The sequence below is a fragment of the Macrotis lagotis genome, chromosome 1, assembly GCF_037893015.1.
Source record: "Macrotis lagotis isolate mMagLag1 chromosome 1, bilby.v1.9.chrom.fasta, whole genome shotgun sequence".
Lineage (NCBI taxonomy): Eukaryota > Metazoa > Chordata > Mammalia > Peramelemorphia > Peramelidae > Macrotis > Macrotis lagotis.
The window spans coordinates 370,358,579-370,380,454 of record NC_133658.1 but is presented as its reverse complement, the minus strand read 5'-3'; the positions used below and the strand labels follow the sequence as shown (position 1 = coordinate 370,380,454).

At 38.0% G+C, this 21,876-nt stretch overlaps 1 protein-coding gene across 1 annotated transcript in view; it reads right to left on the bottom strand.

The window, feature by feature from the left end:
- Positions 1 to 1,971: 1,971 nt before the first annotated feature.
- LOC141500726 (uncharacterized) overlaps positions 1,972 to 21,876 on the bottom strand; it is a 71,080-nt gene continuing 51,175 nt past the window's right edge. The window contains exon 3 of the mRNA XM_074204178.1: positions 1,972 to 2,846. Coding sequence (XP_074060279.1) covers positions 2,131 to 2,846 — 716 coding nt within the window. The 3' untranslated portion in view covers positions 1,972 to 2,130. The remainder of the gene's footprint in view (positions 2,847 to 21,876) is intronic.

The following is a 21,876-nucleotide window of genomic DNA, read 5'->3' as shown; positions in this document are numbered from 1 at the left end:
CATGGAAAGACTGGCAGTTGTGGTGAGGATAATAGACTTAGGAAGAAGCAAATAGAGGGATGAAAACACAGGAGAAAATTGTTGGAAAGATGAATTTGAAGATCCCAGAGTTAACATGGTTATGGTTTATGGAGAGATCTAAGTTTTGACCATCCCTATAAGTTGCTGAGATTGGGGAAACTTAAAAAAACATGGGAGTCAAGATCAGGATGTTAGGGTGTTTGAAAGGATATCAACACACACCCCCAGATACATACATAGACTCACACACATACATTCACTCATATCAAATCCCCAAGCATGGAAATAGAGATGGTGTTGAAAACCAAGACTGTTAGCTTTGTGAGTCTAGACAGCAGAGCAATAATATCATATTATAGGTATGATTTAAGTAAAAAGAATGAACCTCAAAGATAGAGATGTTTCTGAGTGAAAATTGGTTGGGGCCTTTACCTTCCAAGGTTCTATAGTGAAGATTATTGATACTAATATGTGTTACCTCTCCAGACACCAGGGAATTGGTGAAGGTCAATGTTAGTCAGTCAATCCAGATTTCTAGGTCTTCAGAGACTATATTGAACTCAGAGTTCAGTATCAACTCAATAGTTAATTCTAAAGATGTTACAAGATAAAACCATCCCATACATGTAACATACACTTGACTCTGTGTCACAGCCTGTGTCTTGGATCCTATCCCTTTTGGCATTAAGTCTGGTGTTTAAGATCTGGTCAGCATTCCCTAGCCTTTACCTGTTGGTGCAAACATTTCCAGATAAGGTCATAGATTAAATAATAGTTTAATATACAGTTCAGAAAAATTAATTAACAAAGTGTTGACCATTCTGTGGTGGCTTTGTTTTGCTTAAAGAAATCCATGGAACCATCTATGGAATATTTTGTCCTGAATTAATAAAGGAGGGACAAAATTACTGGTTTTTGAAGTTTTGGAGAGAATCATCTATGACTTTCAACAAACCCTCTACTTCTCTAGCCCTCAATTTGCTTAAATTTAAAATACTCAGGTTGGACTAGAACAGGTATTCTTACTCTTTTTTATGTTTTATGGATCCCTTTAACAATTTGATGATACCTATGGATCCCTTTTTAATGTAATGTTTTTAAATGTACAAAATCAAGTGTGTAGTATTACAAATGAAATTTTACTGAAATACAGTTATCAAAATATTTTTAAAGAAAGTTCAGAGATTTCAAGTCTATAACTCCTGGACTATATCTTTTATACAGTCTCAGTCCTAATATTCTATGATTTTTTTTGTGTGGAAATATCACTAATTAATAGAACATATCCACTTAGACTATTCTCAAATTTTAATACATAATAGCAACTCACATTTCTACTCAAGTTTTTTTTTTTCCTCAGTTGGCATCTTTAATGGAACACAGCTCAGAAAAAATTCTGGATTACTTTAAAAGTTGGGGTTTCATTGTGGGGGGAGGGCTTGGAGAAGAATTTGAATAAATTGCTCTATTTTGTGTATTGTGAACCTGAAGAAACAAGGGCCACATTTTAAGACTGATTCTATTTAGCACCCCCAATTTCTCCCAGCTGGCATGGCATGGTGTTTTCTGCTTTATTTACACTATTGGCAAACTAGAAGGCTTCGACTTTCCAAGGTATCCCTGCAACTGAAGTTATGTGCTCACATAGTAAGGGCACTTCCAAAGTCATGATCAACCAAGGCAGTTGACATGCTCAGATACTTATCCCTGTCTTTCTATGTGGTTCCCCCCTTCCTGTCTTTCTACATGATTCCCTTCCAATTGCTGACTCTATGGAGACAATTTCACAGCACCATGAATGGCTTTTACAATGTCAAAACTCATTTTTAAAGTGTATTTATGAGAAGGGAAAAATAAGCTGTGTTAATTTGTGATCTTGAAACTGTGGAGCCTTTTCATCTAAAAAACAGACAAACATGAAAACAAATCCAACAACCCTTTTTTTTTTTTTTACCTTTAGTGGCCATGGAAAAATTTAACACATTCATAGAATATATTTTACTTGGGGGGTATAGTCTGTTAATATGCTTTTCAAGAGGGAAACATTTTCTGAAATTAATGATGAGGGTTGCGCCATCTTCCTTTGCTTTGGTTCTTGGATGATTTTCTTTAAATGATAGCATCGTGTTCATCAATGGTTCTGTATCGAATGCCTCTTGAATAATACGTTTTGTATCCAATATAAAGGATAGATAAAACTCCCAGAGTCAGTACAATGCCACCAACAAAGCTGCCGATATCAAATCTTGATCCTTTGTTCATTTGGGCATTGATGTTGGCTGTGGCTGTGGCTGGCGTAGCAGTGGTTATCATTGTACTGTTGCTGGTTGGGGCAGCTGATGACTTTGAGGCACTGTGGGCTGTTGTGCTTTGAGAGACACTTTTTGAAGTGGATGCCTGAGGTTTCAGGGTGCTGTTCGTCACAAGTGTTGAGACTTTGGTTGTTACCTGAGGTTTTTCGGTAGTTTTGTTGGTAGAGGCTGATGTGTTAGCAGAAGGTGGCTTGGTGGTGACAGATGTAAGGTTTGATTGGATTTCTGTGTCACTAGTTCCTGGAATTTTACTTGTGGTCTGGGTGGAATTTTCCTCCGGGCCGGGGCCGCGCGTGGCTCCCCAGAGGAGCAGCACCTGCAGCGGCAGCACCAGCCAGGGCGCCCGGGGGAGCCGGGCCCAGGAGCCTCGGCTGCGCGGAGGCCGGCTGCGCGGGGCGGCGCGGGGTCCGCGGCCAAGGCCAGTCCTCGCGGCGAGGCCCCGCCGTGCGCCCGCTCCTGGCGCCGGGTGACCAAGTGCGGGCCGGAGCCGCGGAGCCGGGGGACGCGCCGCCTCTACTCAAGTTTTAAGGTTTAAATTATGCCTTTTTGCTCACCTTGAGCAAAGTTCTACTCTTATGCTTCATCGTGGGATGCAAAGAGGAACCCATTATCAAAGGCATTGACAACTAGGTGTAAGCTCCAGGAAGTTCTACTATGTTGTAAAGACAAGGAGTGTGAAGGAAGAATACAGGTTGGATCACCTTCAGGACATTGAAGAACTCCATTAATGAAGCCAAACTTCTTCTAGAAAGGAAGGCTCACTTTCTGGGAGGCAGCCTTGGGACGCTGACTTGAGAATCAGAGGATCTGGACTCACATTCTTCTCCTGACCATCATGATCCATCTAATTGAATGGATCACTTCAGGATTCTTAACTTGTAAAATGATAAAAACATATTAAATGACCTCTGAAGTCCCTTCTAGCTTTAAATCTGAGGGGATATGAACCTTTTAAAACTGATATTCTACTGTGTGGATTTTTTTATCTGATTGCAAGATATGGAACAATAGTCTGGGAACAATGGCAAATGAATATCACACAGTGAAAAATAGAAAGGCACATGGTGGGTATGAGTAGACTGCAACATATTGCCAATAAGGAGTGTTGAAGGGCAGAGGTATAAGTTGTTGTCAGGAAAATATGTGGTAGATATAGAAGACCAATTGGTCACATGACAAGGGCAAGAGCAAGCTTGGAAAAGATATCAGGGATGATTAAGGTCAAAGCAACTAAGGTACAATGAGTTTAATGTAGATTTGGAAGGAACCTCAAAGATCAGCTAATCTAACCTATTCGTGTTATAGATAGGGAAACTGAGGCCCAGAAAGACCAAGTTATTAGGATCATAGATTTAGAGCTGGAAAGGTGCTTAAAGGGCATCCAGTCTAACAACTCTCATTGTAGAGATGCAGAAACTAAAACCCAGTTAGTTATCTATGGTCACATAAATAATGAGGGTCAAAAAAAAAATGATTCAAATCCTGTGACTCCAAAGTCAGGGCTCTTTCTATTATAACAGGTTGCCTCTTTTTTTTTTCCATGTTGCCTCTTAAGTGATTTGTGGAGAATACACAGTGGCAAAAGAAGGGCTAAAGCCTTCCTTGATCTCCTTTTTCTTTATTCAGACATTACCATATCTGATGATGTCATACTATTCTGTTTGGTCTCCTTTTTTTGTTTGTTTTTCAGTCATTTCAGTTGTTTCTGCCTCTTCATGATGCATTTGGGGCTTTCTTGTCAAAGACACTGGAATAATTTGCTACTTCCTTCTCCAGTCCATTTCACAGATGAGGAACTGGGACAATAAGGGTTAAATGACCGACTCAAGATTGCACAGCTAGTGTTTGAGGCTGGTTTGAACTCAGGTCCTCCTGACTCCAGAGAGCAATAGTCTAGCCATTGTATCACCCAGCTTCCCTAAACATACAATTGATTGTCTTCTTGAGCAATTATAGGTCCTCAAGTAGCCCTGCCAGTAGCCCTGGTGGTACAGTAAGAGTACAGAAGATGACTTCAAATTCAGTCTCCATTACTCCAAAGAAGTGCTTCAGTTTCTTCATCTATAAAATGGCGATAATGATAATACCTACCTCCCAGGGTTATGTGGGGATCAAATGAGGTAATATTTGTAAAGTTCCTGGTACTTAGTAAGTATTTAACAAATGCTTATTTCCTTCCCATCCCTTATTAAAGCAAAAAAAAAAAATAGTTCATTCCTTACTTATTGTCTTTTTTTTTTTAAAGTGAAAATAGCTGATCAAGGCATCTAAATACCATGGTGATTGTCTCTATAGAAATAAATAGATTATACTCTGTACGCCCACATATGTCAGTGGGAGTCTTGAATGTAGCTGAGACAATAGAAAAGAGGCACAGTTATCCTTGTTTTGGTAAAGAAAGATGCATTTTGCAAAATGAATTTTTTTTCTTCTTTCCAATTCAATGTTGTGCAATTTCCTTTAAATGGTATTAATTTCCCGAGAGTCAGATTAAAAGGGCAAATAGCATAGAAGTTGTTATCAAGAGATAACAGAAGAGAGAGAGAGAGATACTAAATTCAATTCAACCAAGAAACATTTCGTTTCTGTGCAGAAGCTGAAATAAAAGATGAAAAACTAAATTGACTCTGGAAGTTAATAAATATTTACTAAGGGCAAAGCACTGTTGTAGTACAAGGAATGAAAAATTCTTGTTCTCAAGGAGCTTCCAGTTTAGTAGGAAATTTGTATACAATTTGTATATAAATATACAAATAAAGTTATGTTTATGAGAGAGATTATACAAGAGAAACCTGAGAAGTTCAAAGAAAGTGGGATCACATGTAGCTGCAATGATCAGGGAAAATTGCATGAAAGAGGTGACCCTGGAAGGAAGAAATAATGTCAGTAAGTGGTGATGGAGCAATGCAGTACATTACAGGCATAAGGGGTGGAGGTTTTGAATAGGAAGGATATTATGCATAAAGATTTAGAGGTGGTAAATAACAGCACAAGATCAAAGGGAAGTACACATCCAACTTGGCTCTAGGTGCAAAGTGGAGAAGAAATACCATGGATAAATTTGCAAAGGAAAATTAGAGTCAGATTATAGAAGACCTTGAATGTCATGCTAAAAATTTTGGACTTTAGAAAGATAAAGCATAAGAGGTAATACAGTCTAATTCTTTCCCACAACTACACCAAAAAAATGGAGGAAAAGCATCAAACTGAATAGTCACAGAAATCCATGGAGGAAATCACAGTGGAGAGGGGACCCATCAAAGTCCTTCCTATCCTGGGACAAGGATTCAGTGAAGAAGTCCCACCTAGAGCCTTCTAGCATATGGACTGCATTGAAAACTATGTTGTGTACCAAGGCAAGGAGTAGTGTCATCATGGTGATAATGGGCCAGACATTGTAGCCTGGGAAGGGGACAGGAATAGAATTCTGACCTAGAAATGGGACTGTGAATCTAACCTGGACTGAGAATGGGACCTACAGCTATGAACCAGAGAAAGGAACACAAGATCATAAATCCAGAAGGGATGGAGCCTGAGCAGGGAGCAGGAATAATGTTGAAGTTCTATTACTTTGGATCTGCAGAGTCTTCTAGCAAGCTAACAAGCTCCAGGGACAGCAGTAGATTTTGGTTCATGCCTGCATTTGTGTCATCCAGATCCAAACCAGAGAGTCAAGATGGAAAAGGGAAGAAAGTGTAGCCAGAATAGGAGTAATGACCTGGAAAAAAAAAAAAACTAAGGGGTGGAAGAATGGAAGAGTTGTGGTGAGAATAAACAAGTTTGGGGGTTGCAAGGCAGGTAGAAAAGTGGAATGACACTAGATTATGATCAAATATAGAAATTTCAGAGTTCATGTACAGGGGAATAGTATATTTATGAGTAATGGTAGCATCAAGGTTCTGAGCTGACATTGGGTTGCAAGAAGAGATCTTTGGCAGTGAGTAAATTGAGAACCAGAGATTAGGATGTTTGGAGTATAAATATGCACATGGACATTCTCTAATATGGGTCAAACATCGAAAAGATTGGTAAGTTGGTGCACCTGGTTATGAATTCATTTAGAAACAAAGGAGAGTGTCCTGGAGTAGTTCAGTAGACAATGGAAACCAAAATCTTGATTGGGTGATAAATATGGATTGAATAAACCTCAAAGGAGGAAAGATTACTGAGTGATGATATTAGAGAGAAAGCCTGCAAGTGCCAATGGGAAATAAGGAGTATTACAATTCCCCAAACAGGACTAGTGGATTGAGGGTATGAGCAAAAGTAGGGGACTGTGTCATGGGAACCAGTTTCCAGGGAGTATAAGAAGCTGGATGGAACAAGAAAGAAAAAAACAAAGTTTAAAATAAAAGCTAGTTTGCTAATTGTACAGAGAATACTTTGGAAGGACTTAGTAGCTTTATTTAGAGTAGAACATTGATGGGATTGACTTGAAGAGTTTGGGAATAAAAGGGATTCAGAATCATTGGGATGGGGAGGGAATGGCAGGTATATTAATAACAGATTATATTAATCATTGAGAAATGGTCTCAGGTAGGTTGCAGTTGTTCATAAGGTTTCCTATGGGTCCATAGGGGTGGAGTTATCCCAGGGTATCAGGCATCATTGTATAGATGGTAAGAGAAGGGAAGAGGAAGAATTCTAGAATAAGCTATAGAATTTACTGTAGATGACTTGAGAGAGTACCTGGAGCAAGAAGGAATGGTTGGTCAGGGAGACCAACCAATCTAGGACAGAGCATCACTTGAACCTCACTTTCATCTGAACCAGTCCAATTCAAAACCACCAAAAATGATTTGAGACTTTTTATTTTAAGCAATGAAGAGCCATTCATCAGAGGAGAGGCATGATTAGAACTGGGCATTATTAGAAAGATTTCTTTGGCAGGCTATGTGAAGGATAGTTTAGAGGGGAAAGACTAAATACAGGAAGGCTAGTTGAGAGGCTATTATAAATCTATTCAGGTCATGATGAGAACTTAAAGTAGGATGACATCAGAGGAAGTGTAAAGAAGTGGAGAGAAATGAGAAGAAAATTGGACTCTTTCTGAAGAAAGCAACCTGACAGGGAGAATAGTCAAAGTCTATTAGCATTTCTTTAAATGCAAGACAACAGAGAGTAGAGGAAAAGGCATTGCCTTAGGAGACCAGGGTTTGAATCCTGGGGACTGCCATTCATGAATAGGTATCCTAGAACCCTATGAGCAATTCCATCTAAAAAAATTCAGGATTCTGTGTTCAAGCTCAAAAGATGTTAAACCTAGTAAACCTAGTAAAATTAGCCCTCATTGCCACACCAATAATAGGTTAAATTTGTGTTGCTATCAAATAGAATTTCTGAGTTAAACACAAATTAAAAAAATCCCCAACAAATCCTGCATCAAAGGTATAGGATTAATAGACTTGATACTCATATTTAACTAAAATAGAATAGCAATGAAATCTCTTTAAGAGGAATCGCCATAAGGTCGCTTTATCAATACCTTCTTGACTGAAGAAAAATCTGAGATAAGAGGCCAGATGGCTTCAATGAGTGAGTAGTGAACAGGATGCTAGCTAGCTCAATCAAGGCTGGACAGCTGGACCACCTGGCTCAATAGCTCAGTTCTTGATCAAACTCTGGAGGGGTCACTCTGGTCCAGCCTGAGGATATGAGACAGAGCTTTGGTGTGGGTAGCTCTGGCCTTTGTTGGCAAGAGAGGCTTAATGGGCCTTGCTAGCTCCAAGACTATTTGCTTAATGAAGGATCCCCAGGAGACTGAAAAGCATTTGATGTGGTTTTAACTAAGAGAGCACTTTGGATCTTTCCTTTGCTTCTATAACGATCTAGTTTGCACTATGCAGTACCTACTTTTGGAGTGCTATCTTCATATTGTAGGCTGGAAGAATCATAGAACTAGAGTAAGAAGGGAGTTCAGCAGTCATCTGGCTCCCCCCCCCCATTCTATAGATGAGCAAGAGAAACCTAGAGAGGTGAAGAGATTTGTCCAAGGTCACACAAGTGGTAAGCATCAGAAGTAGAATTTGAACCCAGTTCCCAGACTCTAGGGCTAGTGTTTGTTCTATTACTATTGTTATCTTTTGACTTTATCTTCAACATTCCTTTTTATCAATGATTTGACCATTATAGACCTTTAATGAATGTTTGGTGTACCAACATATTGTACATTTTTTAAGATTAGGGACTATTTAATTTTGCCTGTATGTCCAGGCCTGAGATAGCTTCTGGTTCAGAGTAGGCACTTACCCCAGCAATCTGGAAAATCTGAGTAAATCTTCCTCTCTACTATGAATGGTTATAAGATTTACTTAGATTTTGGTATGGGCAGCTCCAGCCTTTGTTGGCAAGAGAGGCCTGATGGTCCATTTTTGAGTTTCTAAACTTTTCCCAATTAACTATTGCCCTTTGCATGTTGTCTGCAGCTTCCATAATATTCCCCAAATATTCCCCTGTAACTTCTTATGCCGGCCCACAAAATACTGAAACTGCAATGAGGAAAATGAAAGTCTCAATGTGGAACGGATAACTATAATTGATGAAACTGACTTCTTAGCGAGTACCAGTGTCCTAACTTGATTCAAATAAAACCCAAGAGCCAACTCTATAATACAAAAAATAGTACAAAATTTGGGAGTCCAAAGATCAGACTTTGAAATCCAGTTATGTGTCCAAATATTGTTTGGCTTCTCTGGGCATCAATTTCCTTATTCATAAAAAAGTGGGTTGAACTAGATTTTAAGAACCTTGGTAAAGGACTGGAAGAACACTATATTTAGAGCCAGAAGACTTGACTCTACCCCTGTGTTCTGGGCAAATCACCCTACACCTGTTTCCTCATGTTTAAAAGGAGAGTTTGGACTACACAGCTTCTAAAGGTCTTTCCACTTCTAATATATTAAATCTGGATAATGTCAGCTAATTTAATCTCCCCTAGTCTATATTCCTTGAACCATATTGGACTAGGATCCTTTCTGAGGACACAAAAGCCTTTTGTTAATTGAATCCTTTGACTTCTGGTGACAGTTTGGCCTCTGATACTGCTGACCAAGATGGGAGTGGAATAATGCTATTAAAAAAGTCATCCCCTCTACCACCATTGAACCTCCTAGTTTTATCTTCACACCTCATTCCTTAATCCTCAAAGACACTTTAAATACATGTGTAATTATGAACTTCCTGACCATGCAGGGAGATATCCAGTCATGCCATTAAAATTTAATTCAATTTTTTCAATTAACAGATATTTATTGTATTTCCCTTCCATCTCTCTTCTGACTCCAACACTAAAAAAACAAAAAAAGAAACAAAATACTTGTAAACAAATATGCATAGTCAAGCAAGTCAAATTTCTGCATCAAACTTGTCTAACTGAATGTTGATTTCAATATCTCTCTATCAGATGATGAGAAGCAATGTTGATCACAATTCTTAAATTTTTCAAAGTTGCTCATTGTTACAATTCTGTTATCATTTCATAAATTGTTCTTTGTTCTGTTCACATCATTCTGTATCAGTTCATTCAAATCTTTCCAAATTTCTCTGAAACTATCCCTTTTGTCATTTCATTATATTTATTATTCATTCAGCAAAGCCCTAATGAGAGTATACTTTTAGTTTCTAGTTCTTTATCATCACAAAAAGAACTGCTATGCTTTTGTACAAATGTGCCCATGTTAGGTGAAATTACAGAGTGGGAAAACTTGTGCCTCCTCCTTCTGTACTTTGTTTCACCCCTGTCCCACCTGAGTAATTCAATTGGATTTAAGGAATGGAGGTATCTTTTCTGAACTTTAGGATTGATTATTTGTTGGGTCAAGTCAAAATGTTCTAATTTTAAAGTGATATGGAACTTTCCTATGTATCTACTTGATTTTCTTGTGAGTTCCTTCCTTGGAAGGGCATAAATTAGATGTTATGTGTTTGGGTTTAAAAAACAAACAAACACTTTTTCATCAGAATATAAGCTCCTTGGGGAAAGGAACTGTTTTGTTCTTGTCTTTGTATCTCATCATATAGCATAATATTTGATCATAGTAAGGTTTAGGAAATGCTTGTTGAATGGAAGAGAATGTTATTGCCAGCTTGCCAATCAGGAAATTTCCTGACTGAATGAGAGTAACCAGGACTGGCTTAAGGTTTGAATGAGTTTATGTTCCAGAAAACCCAGATAGTGTTAATTTGAGAGCGCCCTGAAAGTATGACATTTGGGTTGGAGCCATACTGAGAGAAGATTCTTAGCTAAGGGAGATTCCGGATAGCCAACTAAGCCCGAGGAAATTTTAGTTTAGGATTGCTGAGGAAGCTTAGAATCACCTAGACTTGGCATATTTTATTTAAATTAACAGTAAAAGGAAACATAGCATATTGGATGGAAAACCAGTTTTGTAATCAAGGAATTCTAGAATTAAGACACATATTGTCCAGATGACCCTGGACAAGTCTCTTGTGTCCCGAGTGCCTCTCAAGACCATATGTTATAGAGCACTAGCTAAATTGCTTTGGTTTCCTCCTCTGGGAGATCTCTGAGCCTCAATTTCCTCATCAATAAAATCGGAATCATAATACTTATACTTCTAACCTGACAAGGTTGTTGTGAAAAAATTCTTTGCTAAACCTTAAAATATAAAAAAATGAACAATTATAAATTACCCCCCCACACACACTTCAGTTTTCACAGTTGTAGAGAAGGGATAATTAGACATACACAAACATAAAGATCATGTCTGTATTATACCCTGTCTGCCTCTTCTTTCCCACCTACCTCTTTGAAGTTCTGTAATCTCTATTAAATCAACTCTATCACTGCTCCTACAAAGTGGGTATAGATCTGTTCCCCTAGAGTTCTCATCCACTCTTCCTGGTCACCACCCCTCTATTGAGGAAAAAAGCTACCTTTGGTTTTTTATATATTTGTATCTGCTCTGCTTAGCACATAGTAAAAGCTTAATAAAATGGTTTTTTTTTTTTAAAATTCATTCATTCAAGTCAAGGCCTAGAGATCTCACATGGTTTGGTTCCCTCACCCCAACTCTCAGCACACGCATATTGTCCCTGACCTTCACTGAGCTTAGGGAGGCTCCTAAGCCTCTTGCTAAGGCTTAAGCTGGGACAAAAGTAGGCCTATAGACCCTACAATACTCTATTATTTTGGGGGGGAAGTGTAATATTTTAATAATATCCATAGTGCTAACTTTACAGGATTGCCATGATGATCAAAAAAGACAATAGTTTTAAATTGCTTTTCAAATCCTGAATAACCATATAAATATCAGCTTAACATTATTATTTTCCTTTGTAGCTTTATTTTATTTTAAAATTTATTTTATTTTATTTTTTCCAATAAATGTAAAGATAGTTTTCAACATTTATTGTTTGTAAGTTTTTTCAGTTCCACATTTTCTCCCCTTCTTTTCTCTCCCTTTCCCATGACAGTAAATTATCTAATATAGGCTAAACATGTATAACTACATTAAACATATCTCCATATTAGCTATGTTCCTGCAGTATTCTTTAAACTTGATCAAGCTGCCAAAGTTGGTAGGTTGATTAGATCCCACCTTTCCCAAATTTACTCATTCCACTTTACTCTGGTGGACCCAAAGGTCTTAGTTTCAAATTGACCTTCCTCAAAGTCTACTTTATCTCTTTTCTAAGGAATAAAATCTATTGGGTGAGGGGAAAAGGGAGAAAGGCAAGTAGGAATTTGTTGTTGGGAAGGCTCTTAAACAAAAGATTGGGGTAGGGTGTTAGTTCTATTGTAGATACAGCCCAATCTGTTTTAGGAAGGCCTCATCATCATGCATTTGCCTCGTTCAGAAGGCTGACCTCCTGTCACTGACACATATAGGCAAAGTACACAACTCTCTTGGCTATCTTCTCGTGAGTCACTGCACCAAAGGAGACACACTTACATCAGGAATGGTTTCTGGGAATTCCAAGCAATGCAATTACACTATTCCCATCCCCAAGATGCCCACCTGTGTGAGTCTCTTTGCAAGCATTCATGAATCTAGAATGACTCTAGAATGTGAGGCTGTAGTCTGCAGCTCTATTGATTTGGTATTGTCAAGGCAATCATAGGTGAAACACAAAATTCAATAACTTTTTAGGGATTAGTTAAATATTTGACCAAATATAGCTCATGAATGATATTATAAATATCCAAATGACTCTTGGCAGAAAAAAAGGTTCCCCATCCTTGCTCTAGTCTAGAATGTCTATTAACAGGACAGGCACTATTTTTCCTTCTCTTAAAATCTCCCCTTTATAGGCAGAATGTTAGTCTAGGTTACTGTATTTTAGGTGGCCATAGAATAATAGATTCTAAAAGAAACCACCTAAATCAGTCTTCATCTTATAGATGAATAAACTACAATGAAGGAGGGAGTGATTTTTCTGAGGTCACAGATAGCATTCATCAGGAATCTGAATTGGAAGTCAGATCTTACCCCCCCTCTAGAACTGTGCTCCTTTCACTGTATCACACAGAAGTGTTGCTTATACACTTGTTTTGTTTTTGGGGGGTAATTGGGGGGACTTTTTACTTGAAAATTATCATGTCCATAAATAAAAGTGCATTAACATTTTTTAAAAGTCAGCTAAAGAAATCAATCTCTCCAGTATATTATATTCACATACAGCCATAATAGGAGTGCAAAGCTGTTCACCTATGAGAGGCTTTACCACTTTTAATGCTGAGTAAGTCCTGTGTTCTTTGTAACTAATGGGGAGTCAGCAACTTTCTGTCCCCTGCTCTGATTCTCTCTACCAACAATGCCAACTCATCAAGTGGTATGTGGATTTGTGGGTCTATTCCATCTAAATTAGATCTGAGTCCTGATGCACTGGTTAATTCTGCCTGCTTTTGAAATGGCTGCCTGACAATTAGCAATGTTCATGTGACATTGGTACAATGTGTTGACTTTACAGAGAAACAGACATACACACTTAAAATGTTGAATACCACTCCTTTTTTACCATGAGGATAGCAAGGACAGGCAAATGGTGTTTCTTAATGATAATTAGAAAATAGATGCATAGCAAAAATAATAAAAGATTTATCAAAAGACCATAAGCCTATTGCTATCTGATCTTTTGAAGTGCCCCCAGAAAATAGAATTGATTGGGATCCAGGAGTTCTAGGTATAACAGCGATTAGGTAAGGAGAGTTCAACCCCAATGAGTTTACACAACATGCTCAGACTGATGCAATCCCCACATGAACTTTGGACCTTGTGCCGATATGACTGTTTCTGGTCTGCTAACCACATGGTTAAGAAATGAGCTTTGCTGACAAGTGATCCAAAAGTGAATGTGCATTTAAAAGACACTAGCTGGTGTGTGTGGGAGAGAGAGACAGAGACAGAGAGAAAGAGAGAGAGAGACAGACAGAGAGAGAGAGAGACAGAGACAGAGAGAGACAGACAGACAGAAACAGAGAGACAGAGTCAGAGACAGAGAGACTGAGAGAGACCGAGACAGAGACAGAGAGACACAGAGAGAGACACAGAGAGAGAGAGAGAGAGAGAGAGAGAGAAAGAGAGAGAGAGAGAGAGAGAATTTCTTTCCTGTCCAATTATGAGAAAATGAGGAAGCAAAAACTGCCATAAACCTCCTAGTTAAAGGGGCTGGGGGGGGGGGACAGTCAGAGATAGGCAACAGAGATAAGTTACACCAAAGAGCTCTTCCCCTCACCTGGGTAAATATGAACCCACAACTTTATAGCCGAGTTCTGTTGTGTTGATACTTTCTTGCTTGGAATAGTGTGGCTGGAACAGACTAAGTTGTGATCTTGTGAGCTTTGAAAGATCTGAAAGCAAGCTGCCATAGGTTCATGATTCAAGTCCATGACAGGACTTTCAGACATCCAAACTCAGTGAAAATAGACCCCAAAGGGGAGATAAAAGTAGCTAGACTTGCTCTAGATAACCCAACTTGTCAAAGTGAGTGAAAGTTGGGAAAAGGACCCCATGGTCTTTATAAAAACTTCATGGACAAAATACAGTTTGATTTTTTTTTTCTTTTGACAGGCAAAGAAATAGACAATGTCATTTCTGCATTATGTTTGACTCATACTATATTATATATAGGATCAGTAACTAGGTACAAAAACCAGAAATTTTGGAAACAAAGTTTTAGATTTGGATTTTGGTTTGAACTCATTCAGAAGAGTAGTTCTTTTCCTGGGTTTAATCACCTTATTTGGTTGCTAGAAGGGCCTCTGACCACTTCTGACCATTCAACAAAGGCCAGTCTCAGCAAAAAACAAAAAAATCCTGTTACTATTGCTGGTCCCTGTGTTTCTTACTGGTCCCTTTTCTCTTTCTTTTCTACCACTACCCAAATTCCACCAATTTAGAGCAACAGGATGGGGGAAGCAAATGGAATGAGAGGGGGCTTTATAACTATTGTGTAAAGTCTGACTAGGATTTTAAAATCATCAAGTATGATGATTAGCTAATTTCTGGATATTTTCCATACATTTTTAATAGAATGTGAATCTCACTGTACTTGATATGAACCCACTTAGGTCCACAAGTGCTCCTCTCTTACACCTAATTATGCTTACATACTGACTTTGGGTCTGTAGGTTTCTCTTTGGGATTTCTAAGAACTCAGAAAAAAGGCCAGGAGTTGAACATTTCACTTTCCAAAATGGTGCTAGGCTTTTATGGAGATCTACCCTGGCCTGATAGAGCTTACCTTCATAACAAAGAATCAACCCCAAAGGCCCAGACCTGAATAGCCTTCTTCTGTACATCATTCATTCTTGAGTGTTCTTGTTCTAGGAACACTCAATTTGCTCCCTCCTTCTCTCTCTCTCTCTCTCTCTCTCTCTCTCTCTCTCTCTCTCTCTCTCTCTCTCTCTCTCGCTATTTCTATGTGTCTCTGTCTCTCTGCTTCTGTTTCTCTCTATGTGTCTGGGTCTGTGTATCTCTCTCATTTCTCTCACATCTATCTCTCTCTTGTCTCTCCCTCTCCTTTCTCTGCCTCCCTCTGTCTCCCAACTCCCACTTTTCAGATCTCTCATCACTGTTCTGTTCTCCAACACAAACTCAGATTCTACCTAACTCATTTCATAACCTTTCCACACTGAATCTCAGACAAAATCAGACACCACATCTTACCACCACACTTGATCACCAACATCAAAGAATGGTATTGACTCTCTCTTATAGCCTTGGGGTAAAATTAATGATTGTAGATATCTGAGCAAATGTTGTATGTTCTCTGAACAGCTGTTTTCCCTCCCCTGGCATTCTCAGCCTTAACAGAAAGGGATAATCATTCCTGTCCTTTAGAAGAATATCAGGATTATAAGAATAAATAATCCATAATTTGAGGAATGCTGTTAATTCTCCAGAAAAATAGATTTGAAATTCATGTATTGGTGTTTTGAAGTGTCTTCATACACAGTACTGGCTTCAAATAAGACTAACCACTAAGTGTTTTGGTCATTTGGTCATTATTCTCCTTTAATCACAAAAATTTATCATAGAATCACAGGTTAGTGCTAGAAGGGATCTATGGGTCACTTAACTTGATCCCTTCATTTTACAATGGAGAAAATTGAGGCAAAGAGAGGGGAAGTGACTTGCTTAGTAGAATATAAACTCCTTGAGAGCAAATAGTCTTTGAGTTAAGTGTCCATATTTCCAGTCATTAAAGCACAGCATCTTGCCCATAGAGTTTAGTAAATGTTAACTTGGATTGTCAAATTACACAATGTCAATTCATTTAAAGTAGATCCAAATCTGGACTACAGAGCTACTGATGAGCAATTCTTTGTTCTTTCCTTGAAACCACACAAGTTGTAACCCTATACATGCTGACATAAGCAGAAAAGAATTTCAGTTTATTCTAAGTCAGGTAGTTCATAAAAAGTCATTAACTAGAGTAAATAGTCCTAGGGAAAAAAATTAATTGTATTTGGGTATAACAGTGAAGTCAATATTTTATTTTCTTATGAGCATCCAAAGAAAACTGAAATGGCAGAAAGCACCAATTTTCAAATTAAACCATGCACCAAGAGAGGTAGCATGACATCAGAGGGAAAGTGATCAGCTATAGAGTCAAGAAGACTTTGGTTTGAATTATACCTCGGATGAATACTAGATATGTGGACATGGAACTCTCTACCATTTGAGTTGTCCAGAACTTTTCTGGATTTATAGTAAAAGAAACTTAGTGAGTCTGCCACTTATATGACCTGGCAAGTCACTTAATATTTCTGGGGCTCAATACCTTATCTGTAAAATGAGAGTGCAAAACTAAATAACTTCTAGATGAGTCCTCTAGGACTAGATCTATGATACTATGCATTAGAAGAAACATGGGTATATATAAAGTGTGGGCCCATGCAATAAGAAAAGAGCGTTATTTCAACACTGAGAATCCTTTTTTTTTTTTTTGCAAGGCAATGGAATTAAATGACTTGCCCAAGGTCACAGAGCTAAATAATAAATGTCTGAGGTCAAATTTGAACTCAGGTCCTCCTGACCTCAAGGCCAGGGTTCCATCCACTGTGCTATCTGGATGACCAGCACTGAAAATTCTTTAACCCATGACATCACAAGTTCAATCAATCAACAAGCATTTTAAAAGAGCCTCCCTAATATTAAAGTGCCTAGTATGAAGGTACAGACACTGTGACAGTTACTAAAGAGTAGCTATAAATGCAAAAACCCATACCCTCAAACAACTTATACTCTGCCAAGCAAGCAACAAGTTTTCATTAAGCAGTTGCTCCTTAGGATGCTTTTTTTGTCATTTACCACAAGCCACAGTCTCTGGGCTATGCTAACATTTTAGATAATTAGTAATAATATTCAGTAGTAAGATATGAGATCATTTAGAACAAACATAGATCTGAAAAAATAGGAAAGGGTTCTTTTCAAGGCAAAATGAGGGTCAGCAAAAACTTATTTCCAATGACCTTTCCCTTTCTTCATTGCCAAACTGAACAAGTAGCTTTTCCCAATTTAGTCTTGCACTTTCCCCCCTCCATATATATTCATATAGGAGGAAGTAAGTTATAGACAGGATTCTGAGAGACAAAGGAGAGGAGTGAGTACATTCTAGGAAAGGGGAGACTGTGCAAAGACATAAAGATGAGAGATGGTGTGTATTAGGAATGGCAAGACCAATTTCGTTAGGTTATAGAGGTCAGAAAGGTGAATGGTAGAAAATAAAGGCTAAAAAAAGAGGTTTGGTGCAGGTTGTAAAAAAGCTTTAAATGCCAAACAAAAGAATTTTATTTAGGTGGTCGTAGAAACCTATATAGTTTATTAAATAAGGGGATGACTTGGTTATACCTGTGCTCAAAGAAAATCATTGCCAGCTGTATGGAGGATGGATTGGAATGAGAGAAACTTGAGACTTGGAGATCAATTTGGAAGTTATTTAAACAGTCCAAGTGAAAAGTGTTTTGAACCTGAACTGATTTGGAGACCATGTGAAGAGTGGGAAAGGATGTTGTGGAGGGAAAAAATTCACTTTGCTAATTAGATATGGACAGTGAAGGAAAGCAAGGGGTTAAGAATAATGCCCAAGTTAGAAACCTGAAAGACAATGAAGATACTAGTCCCTTCATCAGTGACATGGAGGGGAGAAGAAGGTAGCAAAGAGAATACATTCTGTTTTGAATTATTTTTGCCTTTCTTTGTATTCCTAATAGCTAAGCACTATATCTGGCACATATTAAATGCTAAGAAAATGTTTGTTGTCTGACTGATTTGAGTGGGAAAGATGCTTGGGGGGCAGAAAGGTGTCACTGTTTTTTGTCACATCATGGTCATGGTCACCTACTCTATTCACATCCTAGAAAATGGGTCTTTCTTTTTGGGTTTCAGTTGTCATGATGCTTAGAAAACTCAACAGAAAGATACTGTTTAAAGGGACCTGTCCTCTCAAGGTTAAATCCAACAGAAATATAATCTCTTAAACCTACTGATGAATCAGTTCCCTCAACTCTTTGGTGCCCCAGAGCTATGACTAAGCTAGAAGACTGATCGGAGGAGAGAAATATTTTCATGGTCTTGCTCTGAGTCAGACTCCTGAGCAGGCAGGGATCACACACACACACACACACACACACACACACACACACACACACACACACACACACACACACTCCTGTTCTGGCCTCTGAAGTCTGCCAACTTTCCACTATTTCTTTTTTCCCAGGAGGAGTAAAATGGTGGCTTGTTCATCCAGGAACTTGATTCATTGTACTCAAACAGAGGCAAAATCATTCACACAAATCCCTTGTTTCAGGGAACTGAAGTATGAAATGGAAGCCAAAAACGCTAATTCAAAATTAGCCTGCACTTTGCACAGTGCCCAGAAGGAGGAAATGGATGGAGAGTCTCCCTGTCTTCTGTCTCCCCTGCTCAGGACACCTTTAGAATATTGTGTTCTGTTCTGAGGAAGGATGTTGACAAACTTACGGTATGACCAGAGCAGTGGTGAGAGACGATCCAGTTGAAGGAAGGGGAAGTTTTTAATCTGGAGAAGAGAAAATGAGGGTGGGGGACACACAATCACTGTCTTCTAGGGTAACCTTTGTTTCCATTTATAGAATACAAGTAATTGAAGAACTTTCCTGAGTGGGGAGGGGGAGGAACTGGACTTGACCCTAGAGGACAAAGTTAGGGGAAAAATAGATGGAAGTTGCAGAGATAGATTTGGGCAAAATATCAGGAAAAACTTCCCCAAAGTGGAAAGAATTGCCTCTGGTAATAGTAAGTGCCTTGTCATGGGAGGTGTTCCTGGTTTGTGATGTTGGGGAGGAAAGGCTCTTGTTGAGATATAAATTGGACCAGATGCCCTCTGAAGTCTGTGATTCTATAACTAGGTCTTGGGTAGTACAGACAGCAAAAAGAAGACTTGGACATGCAAAAAATGTATTTATTTTTCCAAAAACTGATATCTTTTTGTCTGATCTTGCTATCTCTTTTTCTTTATGTTTCTTCCTTAAGGATCTGATTTCTCTCTCATCACATTCAATTTGGATCAATGTACAACACAGAAACAATGTAAAGACTGGTAAATTGCCTTCTGTGGGGGTGGGGAGGGAAGTAAGATTAGGGGAAAATTTTAAAGCTCAAAATAAATAAAATCTTTAAAAAAAATAGAAATAAATTCTTGAAGACTAAAAAAAGTATTTATTTTTCCTACCACATATAAAAATGGGTTTTAACAATCATTTTTGTAAGATTTTGAGTTTCCCATTTTTCGCTCCCCCTTCCTCTTGAAAGAGAGCACTCCAATATAGATTATATATGCATTACTATGTTAAACATATTTCCATATTAATCATGTTGTGAAAAAAGAATCAGAATCTTTGGATGTGGGATTTTTTTTTATCACATATCATTTGGAATTGTCTTTATTTTACTGCTGAGAAGAGCAAGTTCATCATAGTTTGATCATCACATAATGTTGCAATTGATGCATACAATATTCTTCTGGTTCTGCTCACTTCATTATCAGTTCATGAAAGTCTTTCCAGGCTTTTCTGAAGTCCAACTGATCATAATTTCATACAGAACCATATTACTCCATCACATTCATATACCAAAACTTGTTCAGTCATTCCTCAATTGATGGGCATCCCCCCAATTTCTAATTCTTTGCTAGTTATGCAATTTTGAGACCACTATGGATTTCAAACTGAATACTGTTGTCTTTTGATTGGGCTAATTAAGGAGGAGTAATGCAGATAATTCAAAAGAATATGTAATATGAACATTGTTTATTTTTGGATTTTGAGTACATTGTGATTGTCTTAGCAATAGGTTTACTTTCCAGATTCTATGGCCAATAATGAAATCTATCTGAACACTCACACACACAAACACACAAACACACATACATAGAACACCCTGATTGCTATCCTGAACTAAACAATGGTGCTAATTATATAATCTGTGTGAGACTGTATGACTATTGATGCTTGACCATCCATGTATGGCTATTCTACACACGGGTAAGTAAGAGTTGACTCAATTCAATAACTCAACCAGCAACTCAGTCATCAAATATTTATTAAATATCTACTATATGTTAGACATTGTACTCAATACTGAGGATAAAAAGATAGAAATTATATAGTTCCTGCTCTCAAGGACCTTACATCAATGGGTCCAGAGGTGAGAGGAGGCACACATGCATATATAAGAATATGCCAAATAAATTTAAGTAATTGTGAATGAGGAAGGGATAGCTGCAGAGAGTTTGGAATGGAATTAAGATAGAACAAGGCTGGAAAGGGAAACTGAAACCTGGTAGTTGTATATGTAATCATAATGGAGTTGATTGAACAGGGAAGTCACATGGACAAACCTGCTCCTTAGGAATATGTTTGGCAGCTGGATGGGGAATAAACTAGAGAGGAGATATGAGTCAGGAAAATGAATAGTAAGTTTTTATAATAGTCTAGGCAAGAAGTGATGAGGTCTAAAATTAGCATGTCGAAGTATGACTAGAGGGAAGGGGTCAGATGTGAAAGATGTTGTGGGATAGTAAGGACAAGATTGGGCAACTGATTGGATATTTCAGGTGAGACAGTGTGAGGAGCTGGGGATGACAATAGTTTTGTGAAGTCAAATTTCTAAAAGAATAATGATACCCTTGATATATAGGAAAGCTGAGAAGAAGGGTAGGTTTTGAGGAAACGATAATATATTCTGCTTTGAATGTGCTTAAGGGACAAGTGCCTAAGGAACATACTGATTGAAATGTCCCATAGGAAATTGGTGATTCAGAACTAGAGCTCAGGAGGTTGAATATCCAATGAGAATGAATTCTTGAAAAATAATGCTATTTTTTTATTTTTCAAACATCAAACCCTTCAATATAATTCTCCTCCAATGTTTTATCATGAGAAGGAATAGTGCTAGGTTCTTGGTTGATAATAGCTCTAGTCATTTGATTCACTGAATCAGACATATTACATTGGAGTAGAACCCTCTCAAATAGGCATCAAATTTCACAGATTGAGAACCAGTTGAGAAAGACACTCACTGAAGAGAGACTTTTTGAGGAACAAGACCCCTGTCAGCAGAGGAAAGAGCTGCTTATGAACTCAAGGGAGAGGAGTTCATTGCAATTAAGAGATGAACTGGGTACACCAAACATTGTTGCAGCTATAAAATGATAACAGCCATTTTAGAAAACAGTTTGGAGTTATGCAAAAAAATACTAAAATGTCCATATCCTTTGAACAAAGGACAGAAACTCCATTACTGAATTTAAACACCAAGAAGGTCATCAATAAGAAAAAAGTCTCTCTCTCTCTCTCTCTCTCTCTCTCTCTCTCTCTCTATATATATATATATATATATATATATATATATATATATTCTAAAATATTTATAGCAGCATTTGTGATAGCTAAAAGCTGGAAATGAAATAAATTTTCCATCAATTGGGGAATGGCTAAGCAAATTGTGATAAATAAATGTTACTGTGCTTAAGAAATGATGTATATATTGAATGCAGAAAATCATGGAAAGATTTATATGAACTGATGTAGAGC